General features: G+C 42.9%; 1 protein-coding gene across 5 annotated transcripts in view; it reads left to right on the top strand.

The window, feature by feature from the left end:
- The first annotated feature begins 724 nt into the window (after positions 1 to 724).
- Positions 725 to 19,297, top strand: part of AMOT (angiomotin) — a 61,386-nt gene continuing 42,813 nt past the window's right edge. For 2 of the 5 annotated variants that reach the window (XM_061136233.1, XM_061136236.1), the window contains exons 1-4: positions 725 to 1,139; positions 8,859 to 8,933; positions 16,077 to 16,225; positions 17,849 to 18,782. In XM_061136233.1, coding sequence (XP_060992216.1) covers positions 17,911 to 18,782 — 872 coding nt within the window. In that variant the 5' untranslated portion in view covers positions 725 to 1,139; positions 8,859 to 8,933; positions 16,077 to 16,225; positions 17,849 to 17,910. Of the gene's footprint in view, positions 1,140 to 1,645; positions 1,800 to 8,858; positions 8,934 to 16,076; positions 16,226 to 17,848; positions 18,783 to 19,297 lie in introns of those variants that run through there. The other 3 variants (XM_061136235.1, XM_061136234.1, XM_061136237.1) reach the window with 3 other exon arrangements.

Here is a 19,297-nt window from a genome sequence, read left to right as displayed (position 1 = left end):
CTGGTGGGCGGGATTTATTCCTCTAGGCCGGCCCCGCCCAGACCGGCCCTTTCAGCCCGCCCAAGAGGCGGAGACTCGGCAGAGCCCCGCCCACGCAACCCCCGTTGCCAGCGCGGCCCGCCGCCGCGAGGGGGGGCGGGAACGCAGGGTGGTGCGGGGGAGGAAAGGGGTGGCTAGGGGGAGTGGAGGAAGAAAGGAGGGTGTCTCGCGGAGTTGTGACCTGGGTGGGGGCCTCCTGGTCATAGGAAGCAAGAGGGGAAGGAAAATGAAGGATCGCTGCTTCTTCCTGAATTATTTTAAGCAAGCTTCTCGAGAAGCTGCTTTTCAGCATTTCTGTTATTTGTTTTTCTTCCTCCCGCTATGGGGCGGGGAGCGGCACTAGCTCTCCCACGCGACTCCGCTCCGCTGTTGCCGCACACTATTTTTGGAGTGTTTGCACAAGCCTTTCCTTCCTCCCAGCCAATCCTTGCGTAGACTCGGGGCTAGTATAACCGAATCGTGCCACGTTCGTGGGCTACCAGAGTGAGCGTCCCCGCTTTCGTAGGAGCTATCGGACCCCGGCGTTCAATTGTTTGAACTTCCCCGCCCCCTAGCCCCGCCTCTCTTCCGCCCCCCCACCCCGCCCGGGGTCCAGGCCGACTCCCTCCCTTCTTTCCCCGCCCTCTTCTCCGCCCCACTGCCTAGTCCACCCCCCCACCCCAGCTCCTGGGCGGTCCTAGCCGCTCACCGCAAGAAGAAAAGCCACCCGTTCGTCCCCCTCCCCTATCTCCAAGCCTTTGCCCAGGAGCTGCCTTCATCGCAGTCACGCCCCTTCCTTCCGAGGAGCTTTCTAGCTGCCTAAGCTGGTAGACCCTCTGATTTATTCCTCCATCTCCGCTCCCTTTCGCCTCATCTTCTCTTAGTTCTCACCGCCCCCTCCACCCCCACCTCCAGTGTGTCTCGCCTCCGACCATCCGCTGCTCCACCCTCCGGCCCGGTATCCTGCCTGTCCACTGCCACCAAGGAGAGTCCGGACGGAGCGGTGAGGAGGGGAGCAGCCGGGAGCTGGGGCTTCCCTCCTGCCTACCCCTGGCCTCTGGCCCGGGACCGAAGCCACTTGCGCGAGCAGAGTCGTCACCTTGTCTTCGTTGCCTTCTGGGGTAGGATACGCGTGGTTACTTTTCGCGGGGAATTGGGGCAGGAATCCATGGTGGCATGAACTTGATCATAACCTCAGCGTGAGTGAGTCGATCTAGATTTGCGTGGGGATGCCTGTGTTCTACTTTCTTTGCAGCTGGCCACAAGTTTTCCGGGATGTGCAGTAAGTTAAATAGGTTAAAGAGTGTGCGCTCATTTCCCCGTCCTACGGAGATGCGAATGGGTACCACTGCTTGATGGTACTTTTACTTTCTTGCGTCCTGGGGTCCTTGTAGGTCTCTAGGTAATTAAGCACAAAAGGAACTAAAGAGCAGAGGGAACTTGAAGTCTACGTTTAGCTCATCTGGAATGTCTGGGTTTATCTCAGATTGTTAGATGCATTTTTCCTAAATGCTTGGGGTTGGGGTGGGAGCTCACACTCCTCTTCCCCGGGGCTGTGAATTCTTGAAATCTTAGCCTGGAGGAGTAATCTACAGTGCTATACTCTTTTAGGTATAGGTTCTTTTAGGTATAGGTGTGTGTGTGGTCATGAGGAAAGGGTTGCCCCTTATTTGCGTTATGGATGTTAGTAACTAGTTTTGCCTGATCATGCAGGTGTCTTGAGGGTCCCAAGGCTGGGTCGCTGTACGCAGATGCTTCAGCAGCAGGACGGCTTTATCAGGGTAAGCCAGTGAAGAGAAGAAAAGTGAGAGACAAAATGACAGTCTTTGTAGACTCAGCAATCCCTGGTTAATTGCTGCTAGTAATAATATAATAGTAATTTGCAGCAAAGGACTAAATAGGATTAAATGAGAGAGGAAAGAACAGTTTGTGAGAAATGGCATTTCCAATCTCTAACATGTCAGGAAGTATCTGATTTAGTTTTCCTTCCTCCTCCCTGTCCTCCCCTACCCCTATGAAGAGTGGAAGTTGGAGGCAGTTTAAAGCTTTAAAAAATATAACCCTCTTCTCCCATTCAGAGAGGAAGATAATTAGTCACCATAATCTTCCATAATGTGGGGCTAAGGGTATTTAAGTCTCCTTGAACTAGGCTTTGTGAAAAGTCTTTTTTCAGGACAGCCTTTGTGAAGCTTTTTGAGTTAGACCTTTCGGCACCCTCATTTAGTAGCTAAGAATAGTTTGAAATACCATTTTGGATGCTAGATAAACCTTCACCCATCTCCCACCTAACCTCCAATCTAGCAAGCCTGGCAAACTTACAAGAATGGTGGTGTTCAAAGACCAACTACCAAGATGTCTGCAACACATTGCTTATTGGGGAGCAAATTATTTACTTATATTTTTACCTGATTTCATTAGTTGATTTTAATGGGGGGAAGAAAGCAGGAAGGAGAGAAGGAATGCTACAGGGTGACAATTTTAAAGGCTATCATATTTCAGATCAACTGGGAAGGAAAAGTTGGCCTGACGAAACTACATTTTATAACTGGCCTGGGACATTTTAATAGCCAGGTGGTTGTAGAGTAGTTGCATCTATTTACAGATGATAACTCAGGTTCCAGCTATTCTGTATGGGTTTATCCAGTGTCATTTACAGACAGTTTCTGGCACTACATCATACTTCATTTTAAGATACTACTTTCTTTGGAAAAGTCTGTGGCTCCGTAAAATTGAAAGCGCTTTTTCTTACTTCATAGTCTAGATAGGAAGTAAATCTCTAACCATGCTTATATGTAAAGTAACTTTTATGTGAAAGTTGCAGATCTGTTTACCTATGTAAAAGATTTTAGAAGGGAATTTTAAAATTCACATTCAATACTGTTTTGGATTTGGAAATTGAAATCTCATTTCTGGTTTATGAAGTTGGATTTATTAGACTAATGTATTACCAAGGCGTTTTGTGGAGTTGCTTTTTATGAAGTTTTGTAAAGACCAAATCAGTCTCTTTCTAGAATGCCTTAGGAACAGTCTATTCAGAAAGCAGAGGGATGGATGCTATGACCTTGAGGTTCCATTGAGTGCCAGAATTCTAAGTGGGTACATCTGCTTCTGTGCTTCTCCTAAGAGCCCTCTCCCAGGGCCTGCGCCTTCTTTAAAAGGGTGTCTTTGTAATTAAGCAGCCCTTCTCCCCCATCCCCCTTTTCTTCCTTTGATCCAGCTTTTTTAAGGCCTTTTTTCCATTTTGAAGACAAGAGTTGTTTCTCACACTCTCCTACACCCCTCTTAAGATTTCTTTTCCTTTCTCCCCACCAAAGTGCCCCAAAGTTCTCAGGATGGCTAGAAATTGTTTTGTTTTGTTGGGGTGGGGGTGTCACCAATAAGGAGGAGTTGACGATATAGTCCCTCTTGAGAAATGTTTGTGACCAGGTAGCCTCTTCCATGGAGACTGAGCATTTGGAATGCATGAGAACAGTTTATTCTTAGGGGCTGTCTGGAAGAAATTGTCCTTTGCACCCGTTAAGCCCAGCTTAAACCCACTGAAAGGAGTGGAGAGAGGTGTGTGTGGTCATAGCTGAGCCTTTTAGGATGGTAAATGGGTAAATGTTCCCAAATCTCCTATTACATCACCTCTTTCCCCCATGGATTCAGGGGGTTTGGAGATCTGCTTGACAAGTTAATTAGCTTGGGACTAAACCAATTTGTTTAGAATTGTGCTCCATTGATTTCCTGTCCCCAGGAATTTTTGTTGCTGGTTTACGTGTTGTCTTTAGTCTTGCTTACTTCTTCGTTCTTTGCTTCCTTTTGTGGACTTTGGTCCAAAATCTAGGGTCCCACCCCTAAGTCAAAGGTTAGAATTTGGTCCCAGGAACTAAGGGGGGCATTAAACAAGCTGCCCATATGGCATTACTCCTCTCCATGGTGGGCTTCTGACCCCTTTTAAAACAAAGAAAGGAGGACCATCTCCCCTTCCATACACGAAATCTGAACTAGGAAAGAAAAAAGGAAAAAGAAGGAAAATAGGAGGTCATTTGTTTTATAAAAGAATCCACTACAGCTTTCTTTGAAAGAACTAGCTTTCCTAGTTAGTGCCTTTGAACTATGACTTGATATATAAAAATTCACTCTAACCGAGACTGCTCAGAAGCATATTTATTGCATAAAGGTTTTAGAATTTTGTTGTAATGATTATTGCTTGAATAAGCAAGGCCATTATTTGGTCTTGGAAATCTTTTTGTTACATGGCATGGAGTTAATTGTCTAAATTATTCTGGCTTGTAATAATGCTGGCCACGTTTAGCCTCAGCATACATCCGCTCATAAAAGAAAGCTAGTATGATTTTCTGAAACAATATCAGACTTTGTGGATTTTGAGAAGTCCAAGGATGGGCCTCTATCCCATGTAGGTAGAAGATTTAAATTCCAGTTGTTGTATTTTAATAACCCAAGGATTTGGAAATTTTTTTTCTGGTAGTCTGTTCATGTATCTAGTAAGGCTGTCAAAAATAATAGCAACTGATGCCATTTTAAATTAAAAAAAATGCACAATAAGCTTTCCTTGTGAGCCTGTTGGTGAGTGGGACTTGGTTCTGAGCAGAACTCTATGTTTGCCACCCTTAGCAAGTTTCCTCCTCTGTAAATTGTGGGGGATCAGACAGGGTGATTTTGATAACCAGTTATCAAAAGTTTAGGGTTCTCTACTTAGGCCTCGATTTCTGATGTGAATGTGAATGATTCCTACTATATGAGGTGCAGCAGTTGTTAGAAATACAATCATGTAGTCACCTGGATATATTAAGAAAAACCCTCTAAGGATATATCAATAATCAATATATCGATACAAATGCATTGTGTTTTGTATTTTAGCAACATACCAAATTAAAAAGCTAAGACCCAGCCCAAAACTTCATCAAGAATCCTATCATCCTAACAGATCACCTGCTTTCACTTTTTGTAGTTCCTTTCAAGTCCTTGTTTCTGTACTAATACGAATTTTACAGAGTGAGAGTCCTAGAAATGTACACTGTTGCTTTTAAATTTTGAAAAAGAGCCCACCTAAGACTTAGCTTTGTAAACCCATGCGGAGGAATGAAGTCAGAATCTGAGTATATGTGAGGAATCACATATGTTTGTTCCTCCAGTGCTAGGAGAAACTAACAGATTTAATAAGTAATCCCTAATCCATTTCTGTAATTTAGGGTGTTCATGTATCTAGAAAGGCTTTTAAGTGTACTCCCTCGACCTCCTGTTACCCTTCTCCCATTCTTTTTAAGCAAAAGGAAAACTAGCGTTCACTGTTTACTTTGTCTAAATCATTAGCAATGATTCTTAAATCACTGTATCATGATATCCCTTCAGGAGAGTACAAATATGGGTACACTATGAAGTCTCCCAAACAAGAAAGGAAAAGCAAGAGAAGACAAATTTTTTAATAGCTTTGAAAACAATATTAAACTAGGATAAATAATAGTAAGGAAACTAAGGGCTTTAGATAATTAAATAAAAGATATAGGTAGTAAGCAGGATGACCCACACATAAGAGGTTCTTCGTTTGAGGCTTTACCATACAGTGACAGTTCAGTTACACGGTCCTTTAATTTTCCTTCAATAGGTTCTTCATAAATTAGATTAAATTTCATCTAACCAGAATAGGAAAGTGAAGTATGGGTTTTTAGTACTCAGAAATTACCAAGTCAAATATAGGAACTTTTTTAATGATATGTGTTCATGGGGAAAATGCAGATAGATATATCTGCTAACATCTCCTAAGGTGATTTTTGAAAATCTACTTAAACAAAAAACTCTGTAGGCTGCCCTTGACATTTGTTAAGTCACTTTCACTATTGCCCCAACTCATGAAATATCATTAGACGGCGTGACTAGAAGCCAGGCTCTGGGTTTCTCTGCCCAACCCTTTGACTTGCCATGTGACCAAGGGTAAATGAATTAGCTGCTCTGAGCTTCATTTACCCTTCTGGGAAGCAAGGATATTAATATTTCACAGAGGTGTTTAGGCATGCTTCATATTGGGCATTTGCTTTGAGGCCATTGGATGAAAGGTGTCTGCATGATGGCCGAGCAGGCTTATTATAGGGTCCTGAGCAGGTGTTCACTTTTAATGAGCTTTTTGTCTTTTATAACATCCAGAGCCCTTTGGTGCCTCAATTGCTGTACTGACCATAATTGATTGTCCCAACATTTGTATTATTGGTCCTCTTGACTTCTATAAAATTAAAACATTGTCTTTTATATGATAAGTTGAGGTTCTAATCAGAGGACTCCAGCATTTGCTGGGGTGGTGAAAAATAGCTTCAAAAAGAGACATTAGTTGGAATGTGCTATGGAGATCATTGAGTTCTTCAAAGTTCTTACAAAAAGTTAAAAAGAGTAAAGAAAATTTCTGCATGTATCTCTGTCTGTGTATGGATGTGTGTGTGTGTTTTAAGGGAGAAAGTTTTGAGTAATATTTGCTTGTGACACATACTGATGATAGCCAGTAACTGAAACCGAGCCATTGTAGTGTTTTATACACAGCTGGTTTTTATTAATGATGGAATATTTATGCTTGCTGTACAATTCGTGGCTCATTTCCATGTGTATGTCAGAACTTAAATACCCCTCAAAGCAACATTAAGATAACATTAAATATAAATGTGGCCAAGCTAGAAAGAATGGATTGGGGGAGTCCTCTTTATCCTTAGTGATGTTGCTTCAGATCACAATAACTGCCTCCCAACTTTAGGCATTGATGCTGATCTTTATTTTTTCCCTTTATATATCCTGTAGCATGCTTCAAATTTTGATCCTTTTGATATGGACAAATGATTGCCCCCCCTCCCCCCCCCCCCCCCCCCGCTTCATAATGCAGATGAAACTGATGTATGTGTTTTTTAAGAGCATATTTTCCCTGCACATGCTTCTCATTATCCTAGAGGCCTGGACTCAATCAGTAAAGGAGCAGAGAAACCACATAATTGAAAGGAGAATGACGGTGGTGCATACTTGGAATATTTGTGGGAAGGAGATTGCTGACATCAGAAAATGTAGTGGCCTGAGTGTTAACAGCATTGAAGAGAAATAAGCTTTCTGTGTTTCTGTGCATTGAGAATTTATTTTTAAGGGGATAAAAATATGGGCCAGGTTTGACATCCTTTTATGAAGTTGCCCTGGAAACTTTGATGAAGGTTGTTATAGAATGGTTCAATTAAAACCTTCCCCATTAGGAAGCTAATTAGTACATCACTTACTCATTTCGGTTGTTTTCAAGGGGCATGGATTTGCATTGAATTAATGACATTCTTTTCCATGTGATAGCAAAGTAAGATAAAAATCACAGATGGGGAAAATTATTTAGATTGCCTATTTTGAAGAAATCTAATTTCCTTTTTATTACATTTAGGTTTTCAGTTCAGATTTTTCTTTCACTCTGTTTATATACAGTGATCACATTTTAGTTTAGTAGCCAGTTTTACTTTCTGGATCATGGGCTGTAAACCAAAGCTTATTAATTTGAGTTTCCCATATGAATTGGGGAAATACGACAAATGACAGTGAACCATTTTATTAAGGTAACAATTGTGTTCTTTTCTCCTACAATTAGTTTCTCTTTGCTGTGTGTGTGTGTGTGTGTGTGTGTGTGTGTGTGTGTGTGTGTGTGTGTGTGTGTGTTTGGTGGAGGTAAATTGCTTTCTTAGAAAAAAAAAATTGGAGCTAAGAAAAATTTGATGACTGCCCCCCTTACTCCCTAGAACATTTTGTCTGCCTCAGGCTCTCAGCTTGGCTTCCATTAGGACACTGTGATGACTTTTCCGACCTGGTACTTTTTGTGAGTATGCTAAGTGGTTCTCCTATGGCAGCCTGAAGGAGAGCGGTTATGATGGGAATTGGAGTGCAGAATTTCTAGCATGTTCTTTCTACTGTACTCCATCTTATTTAGAGAAATGAATCCTTGCTTCTGAGGGTTGAAGGCCATTTGCAATAGAATAAGTGTCCTGTAGTTAAATAAATATGTAATATGGGTCTGCTGTGGTCCTCCTTTCCCTCGTAACTAGTAGGCGACAGTCATTCTGTACATATACTCCCTGATGCTATATGCCTGTGACCTGTGCCTGCACCAGTTTCGGAGAGTAAGTGGGGATATTGGCTGGGTTATCTGATTTGTAATTTAATTGATTCCACCCTAGCCCTTCCTGAGAAATCAGGGTCTAGATTTTGTTTTTCAGTAGCAACTCAGTGAAGACAGGTTCCTGGGGCTTGCAAGTCAGAGGGAGGAGAAGCGACTGCCTTTGGGGAGTGACTCAGGCCCTTTGGTATGAAGATACGAAATGCTGGCTTCTGTCCATGCACCTGCTGGATGCCACACCTGTAGTCAGCACCTGAGCCCCACTCAGACAGAAAAACCAGACTGAAGGCAAATGGAGCTCCCTTCAAAAGGGGTTCAACAAAACGGAGAGCTCCTGATTATGTTAGCAGAGCACCACTGTGAATGATTACATTGAGCCATTCCAGTGTTGGTATGGGGAAACGTCTTAGATATTTTCTTATAGGTGCAGTGCACTGGCTTGCTCAAGAGACTGTTGAAGTCCCAGAGGAATTTGCTTTCCTGATGAATTTCTCCTGGGAACTGTCATCTTAATAATCGGAAAGTCAGTTCTGTAGAAGTTTGTGTCTAGTCACACAGCACAGGGCAGGAAGTCACAAGACCTGGGTTCTGATCCTGGCCCCACGAGTAAGTCAGAATGAAACCTTGGGTCAAATTAATTATCAAAAACTATCTGTCCTGGACTTAAGCTTCTCCTGTTAATAAAATGGAATTAATTACATCAGGCTTTATTTTCTCACAGAGCTGTGGAGAAGGACAAATAAGATAACAGAAGTGAAAGCTTCTGTCTCCTTAGAAGAAAGGCTGAGAACTTAAGGTAAGAGTATTATTGTTATTGCTATTCTGTGTCTTTCATTCATTTTCTTCTCTTTCTGTTGCCTCTAGCAGAGTCTTTGGAAAGTTATTTACTCAATAGGCAGTTATTAAGCACCTAATGTTTTAGGTGTTGGGAAGTGTACAGAGGAAATCATGCACTCAACCCATGCCCTCTAAGATCACAATTTCCATTTCTGGCTCAGCCTATTATCATGATTTCTACTGGGGCTTCCCTGATGGCTCAGGCGATAAAGAATCTGTCTGCGATGCAGGTGACCCGGGTTCCATCCCTGGGTTGGGAAGATCCTTGGAGAAGGGAGTGGCTACTCACTCTAGTATTCTTGCCTGGAGAATTCCATGGACAGAGGAGCCTGGTGGGATACAGTCCATGGGGTCACAAAGAGTCAGACATGACTAAGAGTAACATTTTCACTTCACTTCAACCTGGATACTTAGAAGCATAAAAGAATAAGAATGAACTTACTTCTCTCTGCATTGCAAATGGGGACTTCTGACCCTGGAGCAGTGTACTACAAAGTCTTGATTAAAGGTATATGGGGGAAAAGCCATTCAGTAGATAAGGGAATTTCTCTCTCACTCCCACATTTGCAAAGCACCTGACTCTATAATGATCACTTTTTTGAGGAGTCTATCCTTAGCTTCATCCTTGTTCTGTTCTGTTCCTTTTCTATATGATCTAGCCCACTCTTTGACCTTAGCTTTTACCATATGCTAATGACTCTGGAAGATATATATCAACCTTTGACTCCTCCCTTTTCAATTTCCCCAACATTGGTTACCAGATTCCACGTCTCCTGCTCAGCTCATGGGATTTTTCCCTGTAGGAAGTTTTGCTTAGGTGGCCCAGAGTTTTGTTTTGTTTTTTTGTTTGTTTGGTTTTTTTTTGCAGCATCTTCTGCTTTCCTGAGCTATCTGCTCATACCTCTGGTTTCCCATTGAATTGTACCCTCTCTGCTTGACTGGGAACTCCTTGAGGACTAGACTCTGTATTACTTTCATTTTTTTTTTTTAAATCCATTCTAAGGCCTATTCAGTGTCTGGCTATAGTACAGTGAAAGAAAGTGAAAGTTGCTTAGTCATATCCGACTCTTTGCGACTCCATGGACTATACAGTCCATGGAATTCCCCAGGCCATAATACTGGAGTGGGTAACCCTTCCCTTCTCCAAGGGATGTTCCCAACCCAGGGATCGAACCCAGGTCTCTTTACCAGCTGAGCCAAGAGGGAAGCTGGCTATAGTAAGTGCTCAATAAATGTTTGTGGAAAATATGGTGCAATAAGTGTTGTAATAGAGATGTGTCCAAAGTCCAGCGGGGAGACTGAGAAGAGAGAATTAATTTTCCACATTGAGCAGAGTTGGATGGAGATGGATTGGGAAAATTTTTCAAGCAGAAGATGGAGAGAGGAACTGCCATCTTCTGAAAGCTCTGACTGAGCAGCCCAGAAAGAAATGCTTGTTGTGTCTGCTTTTGCTAAGCCAGGGGCATCTCTGCCCTGTTGCCTCCTCTGCCTTAAGACTGGATGACTTTTATGGTTGGATCTGCAAATAAACCTCTGTCTATAACACATTGACCATGTAAGACAGGTGCCACTTAGTCATATAGTATTAAACAAGGCTGACCTTAAATGTGCCTCCTTAACTGTGGTTGAAAATAGAGGTACACACACAGGCTCATTGGTCATGTACGCTTATTTCTATATAGCAAAATAGCCTTTAAAATACATTGAAGATTGGTTCTGAAAATTAACAGATTTATTTCCCAGAATGTACCATGTTGGGTCACTGAAACTGAATGTTTTTGAGCTGACTGTCAGATCTTTCCAAGGGCAAAAATGAAACATGATATAAGCCATTACAGGCCATGAACCTGTTCTCACCCACCTGATGCTTTTACTAATTAGCTTCTTGGCTGAGTGGCAATTTGGGGCAAGTGCATGCAAGCTGGATTCACAGGGGAGCCCACATTCCACTCTGCCATTTCGCAAGCCACTAGGATACTACACTGGCTTCTTTCCCTCCCAGGAGTCCTGCTCTGCCCTGGTGGAAAAATGGGAGCAGAAGAACTTTTCATTAAATGAAGGCGAGATTTCATGGGGCTTTGGTGTTTTGTTAGTTTTATTTATTTTTTTAGTGAGTTGTCTGAAAACATTCATGTTCCTTGACCCATTAATTTCACTTCTGGGACTCTATTAGGAAACAACCCAAAATATTGAAAAAAGGCTAAATCACAAAGATGATTTTGTCGCATTATTTAGATTAGCAGAAAGTAAAAAAGCAATTTAAATCTCTTAATAATTGGAGAATGGATTAGGGAATCTTGATGCACTCATTTAATGGACATTGCATTGTTTGTTAAGAAGTTTATGCCACAACATAGAGAAAGTGCTTATGATTAAGTGAAATGGAGGAGCCAAAATGATATGTGTGTTAAAATTTCATTGCTTTGTGAAAAATACAAAAACACATAGAAAAAAACTACAGATACTATTTTATAATGCTAACAATGCTTGGGCTGAGGTGCTGGGATTATGAGTGGTTTTTTTTCTCTTTGTTATCAGTATTTTCATATTGTGCTTATATTATTATACTAGTAAAATAAAAGTGGGTAGTATGCCACTGAAAACAGGATATTGGTAAAGCTGGCAAGTTTCAGGTATATTCTTAAACTTTTCTCAGTTTATGCTCCATCTGATTCCATGGACTGCTTATACTTTTTCTGAGGCAAGAAGAAATGGGATGTGATGGTGTGATCTATTCCTCCCTTGGGATGGGTGTATGTGGAGGGAAGTGGAGGGTGGTAGCATCAGGATTCTCCTTGTTAGTGTTTCACTGCTCATGTACTCTTTAGGGTTAATCACCTTTGTTGACTATTACCTTGTTCAAGTCGATTGTTTTAGAATCCGGAAGGGTAAAACTGCTACCAAATTGACCATGCCTTGAGTTACCATTTGAGAAACAGATAACTGACACTGATCCTAAGATTTGGAAATGCCAAGGACTTACTGTGATTCTTAAAATAATTTTCCAACCTAATCTAGATAGAAGTAGAGATAGGAGCAAAGAGGTGGGGGCCAACTCATAACCTGTTCTTAAACTAGTGCTAGACTTAAACCACAGTAAGTGCCAAGTTGGTACAATGTTGACAAGACCTGGAACAGAGGCCTGGAAATATTGATCAATGGAGGTTCTATTACTCTCCAACCTACCTGCATATCATGGCCTAAAGAGGAGAGATTTTGCAGGGTCCTTCTGCCATACCTCTGGCTAAAAACATATCCCTCTTATATCTTTGAATTTTCCCTCCTCCCATTAACATTTTACTTCCAGTGGACTTGGAAAATTGATGGTAGCATTAAGCCAGATTTATAATCTCTTAAAACCAGAGTCAATTCAATTTAATGAATATTTATTAAGCATCTTCAATGTACAAGCTAATATACTACATAATATATTGTAGTGCGAATGTGCATGCTAAGTTGCTTCAGTCATATCTAACTCTTTGCAACCCTGTGGACTGTAGCCTGCCAGGCTCCTCTGTCCATGGGATTCTCTGGGCAAGAATCCTGGAGTGGGTTGCCATTTCCTTCTCCCTGGGATCTTCCTGACCCAGGGATCAACCCTCTCTTATGTCTCCTGCATTGGCAGGCGGGTTCTTTACCACTAGCGCCACTTGGGAAGCCCATATATTGTAGTGGAAGTGCTATTACCCTAGGAATAATAAAACCTGCATTCTGGCCCTGGCTCTGATCACTTTTAAACTCTGACATATTCATCTTTAGAAAGAGAGGGTTAGACTACCAGATGGTCTCCCAAGAGTCTTTCTAGTTCTGGCCTTCACTTATTTAAGGATGTGGGCATAGAAGATTTGAGTTGCAGATAAAAGGTTTAAAAAAAAAACTTACTTCATAAAATAACTGTACTCTTCTAGAAAAAGACCACTTTGAAATAGTAATAGTAATAGCTAACTTTTATTGAGCCTTTACTATGTACTGGCCTCCAAGGTTAGCACTTTACATAGACTACTTCCCTTAATCTTCGTAACAACCATATGAGGTATGAGCACCGTTAGCCCTATTTTGCAGATGATGAAATTGAGACTTGGGGAGATTGAGAGACATGGGCGAGGTCAGTTAGTAAACCATAGATCCAGGATTTGGATTTGGGCAGTGTGGTTCTGGACCCAGGCTCTTAATCATGATATTTATACTGCCTGCCCATTACCCATGGAAAGTTTTAGGGATAACCTGCAAAGGGACCATTGTTTCTTACCTCCCAAAGGAAGTAAATTAGTAGCTTGCATTTCAAGACTCTTGGGAAAGGTGTTCTCTAGAACACTTCAGGCCACAATATGGACCAATGTGAGAGGACATGAGAGAATTCAATGGCCTGTTTGGCATCTTTGTGTGGGAGGTTGTGTGTTTGTGTGTGTGTCTTATGCACAAATACATGCACACAGATATAGGGGAAACTTTGAACTGGCTTCTTTCCATTTAGCTGGAAGTAAAATGGTATGAAACAAGTTGACCAAGATTTAGCAGAGAAACAGGTTCCCTAGACTCAGATTCTTCATCCTGGTTGGTAGAGTGAGGGGTGAGGGCAGAATCGGTGGAGGAGGTAGAAGGGATAGAAAGAAGATCTTATAGGCAGATTTCAAAATTTATGTGAAGGGTGGGAATTTGGTGTGTCCTGGCCATGTTGTAAGGCTGCTTTTCTGGGACTTAGCTTGGGAAACACCTTGGTTGTCACAAACGTGTTTCATTTCGGCTCACCCTCTCAGGTACACTGGGAGTGGCCGATGACTGCAAATGCAGTGAGAACTTATCTTGGCCCTGCTACCCTGTTATTGTTACAAGAGAGTTGAATATATAGATTCAAATTGCATTTTTAAAGAGAGAACCACGGAAATCCTTTCTTCTCTTATCAAATATCCTCAGGGAAAGTCTGTTTGTATAGGAGAAACAAAGTTATTTTATTGATTGAAGATGATGTCAGACCCCTGGCAGTGGCATGATTAAAGCTGTGGGCAGATGAAAGGTTGCAGAGTTCATACTATTTTAGTTCTTGCGCATGAGACAAGGAATCTTCCTATCTTTTCTCTAATAAAAAAATGGAGTAGTGTTTCCTTCTTATGTGACTCTGAACATGTAGATGAACATAAGTTTTGTAGGGGAAAAAAATCGGTAAACTGGAAAGGAATCAGCAAAGCTTTTCTCTTAAACAAAAAGGCCAGGGGGCGGGGTGCTGGGAAGGGACAGTCTGTCTGGTTGACACAAACTGATTTGGGTTTTGAAAAGGATATGGAGGAGAGGGGACAAAATTGAAGGAAGAGAGCAAGATGTTGGATAAGTTTTCTTGGTGAGGAACTGGGTGTCAGGAGCAAGCCAGTCAAAATCAGTATGAAGAATCTAAATAGTCCTGGAAAAGAGTCGTGGTGGTTTCTTACCAGGAGCTCAAGTTTAAAAGCCTGTTTTCTGTGTGTTTCGTTTGGAAAAAAAAAAAAGACAACTGTTTTGTTCAAAATTGGACAATAGAAACACAGCAGTTATTTACCATAGCTCTGTTAACAGCCCAGCTTTGATTCCAATTAGAAGTTGTTTCTCTGCTTTTGAAATTAGGGGAGACACCCTAAAACAATTACCTTGCATACTGGAGATGACTTTGCTTTTTGATTGTCATTATATATTGGACCGAGACAAGATGGAAAGACAAATATCCGTGTTTGTTCATTCTATATCTGTTCACTTTATTTTTGGCAACATTGCAAGGAAATAATGTTAAATTAATCATCGTGCGGTTTTGTAGATTTTTTTTTCAACTTGGATGTTTTGGATATGCTCCCAAAGCATGGGGACGCGGGTGTGCTTCCTTTGCATTGCTTTGCTCCTCAAATGGCGTCCCTGGTGCAGATTAAAGGCTTTCCTTTAAGTGATATGAGTGAGTCATGGCTAGTCCAGGGCAGAAAATAGGAATGTAGATCATGTGCCTCTCACCTCAACCCCTCAGTTTCATAACCATTTTGGTTGGACCTGCAGGGCTTATTGCTGAGGGTCAGAGGAGTCATTCGAAGTGAGGACTATCTCAAATCCATATCTGGTGGGCATTTGCATCTAGTCTCTATAATGTGAGTCTAGTAGTTTCCTTTCGTGGAGATACTGGGGCAGTGGAAGCACTGAGAAAGCAAGTGGAGCCATCTTCTCAGAGAAGAGTTGCTGCTGAAGAAGGGCTGTCACTTGCTACGCCAGTAAGAATGGGTGGACTGTTGAACAGATTGTAAGCTCTATGAGGGCAGGAACTATATATTGTGTGTCCTTTCTATCCCTCATTGTGTCTAGCGCGAGGCTGGCAAATATCTGGAATAGCCGGGATGCAACAAATACTCAATGACTTGGTTGACAAGAAGTTGGGATTTTCTTCTGGCCCTCTGAGACTGTAGCCATTAATCGGGAGCTTCACCGGGTGTTCTTTTTTGACTAAAATCTACCTTTTGATGACTGTTTTCCCTTCTGGGATGTGGGCCAGTGAGCCCAACTCATCTCCCCTGCTATTGATAGCAGTTTAAAGGTCGCATTCTCAAGGTGATGATAGGTACAGCTTTTGTCATCACCTACCATTCCAACTCCATGGTAGCTCAATCGGTAAAGAATCTGCCTGCAGTGCAGGAGACCTGGCTTCGATCCCTGGGTTGGGAAGATCCCCTGGAGAAGGAAATGGCAACCCACTCCAGTATTCTTGCCTGGAAAATCCTATGGACAGAGAAGCCTGGTGGGCTACAGTCCATGGTGTCACAAGAGTCAGACACGACTTAGTGACTAAACCACCATTCCAACTCAGAATGGAAGCAGCAGCTCCTGACGGCTGTGAGGCTATGACAGAGCCATCTTACACATTTCCATCTCCAGGAGACTGGCTGACCTCCTGAATACAGCCACCAGAGTGAGATTGCCTTTTGTCCTTGTGGAAATGGACTCTGCCACTCACATAAAAGGCAAAACAACAACAACAAAACAAAACGGGAGGAGAAGTCATCCCCTTGGAAGAACTGGTTTGGTTAACTGTTGGCCATTGGTGGCAAAATAGAAACGACATTTTTGTTTCTCCCCCTCCCCCTCCTGACCATTTCAGAGTGACCAGTGGTTGGACTCTTGGCGACGCTTACCCTGAACCTGAGTGTTAGGGCAGAGGGAATCTACTGTTGCGGTTTCTGGAGCTGCTCATAAGCAAGAATTCCCTATCCTGAGCAAGGCTTTAAGCCTAAAAGAAAGCAGAAATAGGTATGGACCATCAGTGTGTGTGGGTGCTGGTGTGTGTGTGTGAGCCTGTGTGTGTGTGGGGTGGGGTGGGTGTGGGGTGGGAGGGGGTGGTGTGCTCTTTAGAGTCTGGGGCAGCTCACTGTCTGGATCTCCCTGCCTTGCAGGAGGGGTTTCTGAGTGGTGTTGTTTTAACCATACACACTCCCATTTCTATTTTTCTTTTGACAGAGGAGAAGTAATTTGGTAATCATCTTTCCAGTTTAAGGCACCAAGAGAGATTTGTGTTATACTTGTCAGCCTAATAGAAAATCTCGGTCTGACAGTTGAAACACAGGAGTCCCTGAGGGTCATTGGCAGGGAGGGAAAGGGGACTTAAGGGCAGGTTGCTCAGCCCCTTGGTATATGCTTCCCCCAAGAATCTGATAAATGGGATTTAAAGGGGGCCTCTGGAAGGTTAACTGTGGAGTCAAACTGCTCAATAGAACAATTAGAAACCAGGTAGCAGTAATCAGAAAAGTAGAAAAGGAAGGGGGATGACCTTTCTCCAGCTACCACACACATCTTCTGGGTCAGTCCCTGTAAGACTGAAGGCAAAGGGGATCATGTTTCCAGAGACACTGGAAACTATTTCATATCATAGAAATCAGGACCTGGAAGCCAGGAGTCCAAAGTTCTCCTCTAGGAACCTGAGGCTGATTAGGTTGACCTAATTGTGACTTGGTGTGACATCATGTCCATTCTCCAACACTACTTAAGATCCTTGGGGTGAAAGTTTTCACTACTGAAGCTTAGTATCAAATTGCAGGACTTAACATGACAGACAGATTCTGTCCAAAGATTTAATGAGCTTCTAATGAATTTGTGGATACTATACTACTGTCAGAGGCACACTTCAAATGAAAGAGGGCTTCCCCTTTTAACTCCTGGTACACAACAACAACAACAACAACAAATGCTCAATGACTATTCCTGGATGGCTGAAAGAGAAACTTTGTCAATAACAATTATCCCAAGCTCTTCTCTTATTAAGCCAAGGAGCATCCAAAATGGACAATACAAAAAGGATTTTTTTAAAAAAGATATGTTTCAGAGTTTTATGAGATCAGAGAAAAAGATTTGCATCAAGCAGAGATCATTTTTATCTGGTACAACCAAGCTCTCTCATCACTTTTTATTTATCTTAGTTATCATTTGACATTTTGTAGCTCCCTCCACATGCTGAACTGTTTTACAGATCCTGCCTATGGGGTAATTTCCTGCCCCCACTACCACAACCTTAAGAGTTGAATTTTTCATTTCAATAGAATACAGAGAGATGAACTTGATAAGGGCCTAGGAAAATTGCACTCTCTGACCACCTCACTTGACTGCTTCAGGTTTCCCCAGTCCTTTTAGGAGTTAAGAGTGAATACTTAACCCAGGCTAAAAGTAAAAGAGGAAACAGAGGACTCGTATGCCTCCAAGTTCCTCCTCATGTCAATGCTAGAGCCAGAAGTGGCCAACAATTAACTGATTAATTCTAGATTCAGTTCTCTACTTGATCTCTGCAGAAAAATCCTCACCCCCAAATACTCATTTTCTCCCCCTTTAGAGGACTGATTTATCCATCAACTGGGTGTTAAGCTTCCTGTTTCCCCTTCCCAGGTCAAGGGCAGCCCAGGTGCCCAATTTCTCTCTCTCTTCACAAGGCACCACCAGCAATAGAGATGAGAAATTCTGATGAACAGCCAAGTGGAGGAACTACGGTGTTGCAGCGTCTGCTACAAGAGCAGCTTCGCTATGGCAATCCCAGTGAGAATCGCAACCTGCTTGCCATACACCAGCAAGCCACAGGGAACGGCCCTCCTTTCCCCAGTGGCAGTGGGAACCCAGGCCCTCAGAATGATGTGTTGAGTCCCCAAGATCACCACCAACAGCTTGTGGCTCATGCTGCCCGGCAGGAACCTCAGGGGCAGGAAATCCAGTCAGAAAACATCATCATGGAGAAACAGCTGTCTCCTCGGATGCAGAATAATGAAGAACTCCCGACCTATGAGGAAGCCAAGGTCCAGTCCCAGTATTTTCGGGGCCAACAGCATGCCAGTGTCGGAGCTGCCTTCTATGTCACTGGAGTGACCAACCAGAAGATGAGGACTGAGGGACGCCCATCAGTTCAGCGGCTCAATCCTGGAAAGATGCACCAGGATGAAGGACTCAGAGATCTTAAGCAAGGACACGTTCGCTCCCTGAGTGAACGACTCATGCAGATGTCACTGGCTACCAGCGGAGTTAAGGCCCATCCGCCTGTTACCAGCGCTCCCCTCTCCCCACCACAACCCAATGACATGTACAAGAATCCCACAAGTTCCAGTGATTTCTACAAGGCCCAAGGGCCACCTCCCAGCCAGCATAGCCTGAAGGGCATGGAACACCGAGGCCCCCCACCAGAGTATCCCTTCAAGGGCATGCCACCCCAATCTGTAGTGTGCAAGCCCCAAGAGCCAGGGCACTACTATAGTGAGCATCGTCTGAACCAGCCAGGGAGAACAGAGGGGCAACTGATGAGGTATCAGCATCCCCCTGAGTATGGAGCAGCCAGGTAAGACAGTTCCCTTTCTGTCATTCCCTGACCTCATCCCCAACCAGCTTCTGCTGTGTGTTGGGAACCTTAAGGGAAGTAATGGGCAGGCATTTGGTGTAACAAACTCTGCAATGCATGGCCGGTCCTTGGCTTAGTAAATGTCCTGCCAGCCTGAAAGTGTAGCCTTCTTCAGCCATCGTTAGTCGTGTAATTAACATACCCTTGACTTTATAGGTTGAGCATGGCCTCAACTGCCTAGTGGCTGAACGGGAGCATAAGTCTTGATTTCAGTAGCATTTCACTGTCCGGTCTCCTGGGAGATTGAAGGAAGAGTCAGTGTTCTTCTTCTTGTGCGTTATTAAGCCCTCCTTTGAGGGGAGGTAAATTATCTTGCACTTGAGTCTGGAATATCCTATCACTTTCATTTATTCTCTTCCACAATATTCTTTTCACTAATTTCTGCAAACAAATCTTTCTGCAGAATTACCATGATTCGCTCAGACACTATAAACAAACATCTGGATATTATTGTT

The sequence above is a fragment of the Dama dama genome, chromosome X, assembly GCF_033118175.1.
Source record: "Dama dama isolate Ldn47 chromosome X, ASM3311817v1, whole genome shotgun sequence".
Classification (NCBI taxonomy): domain Eukaryota; kingdom Metazoa; phylum Chordata; class Mammalia; order Artiodactyla; family Cervidae; genus Dama; species Dama dama.
Note: the sequence above shows the minus strand (reverse complement) of the source record. Positions and strands in the feature narration are given on the sequence as shown.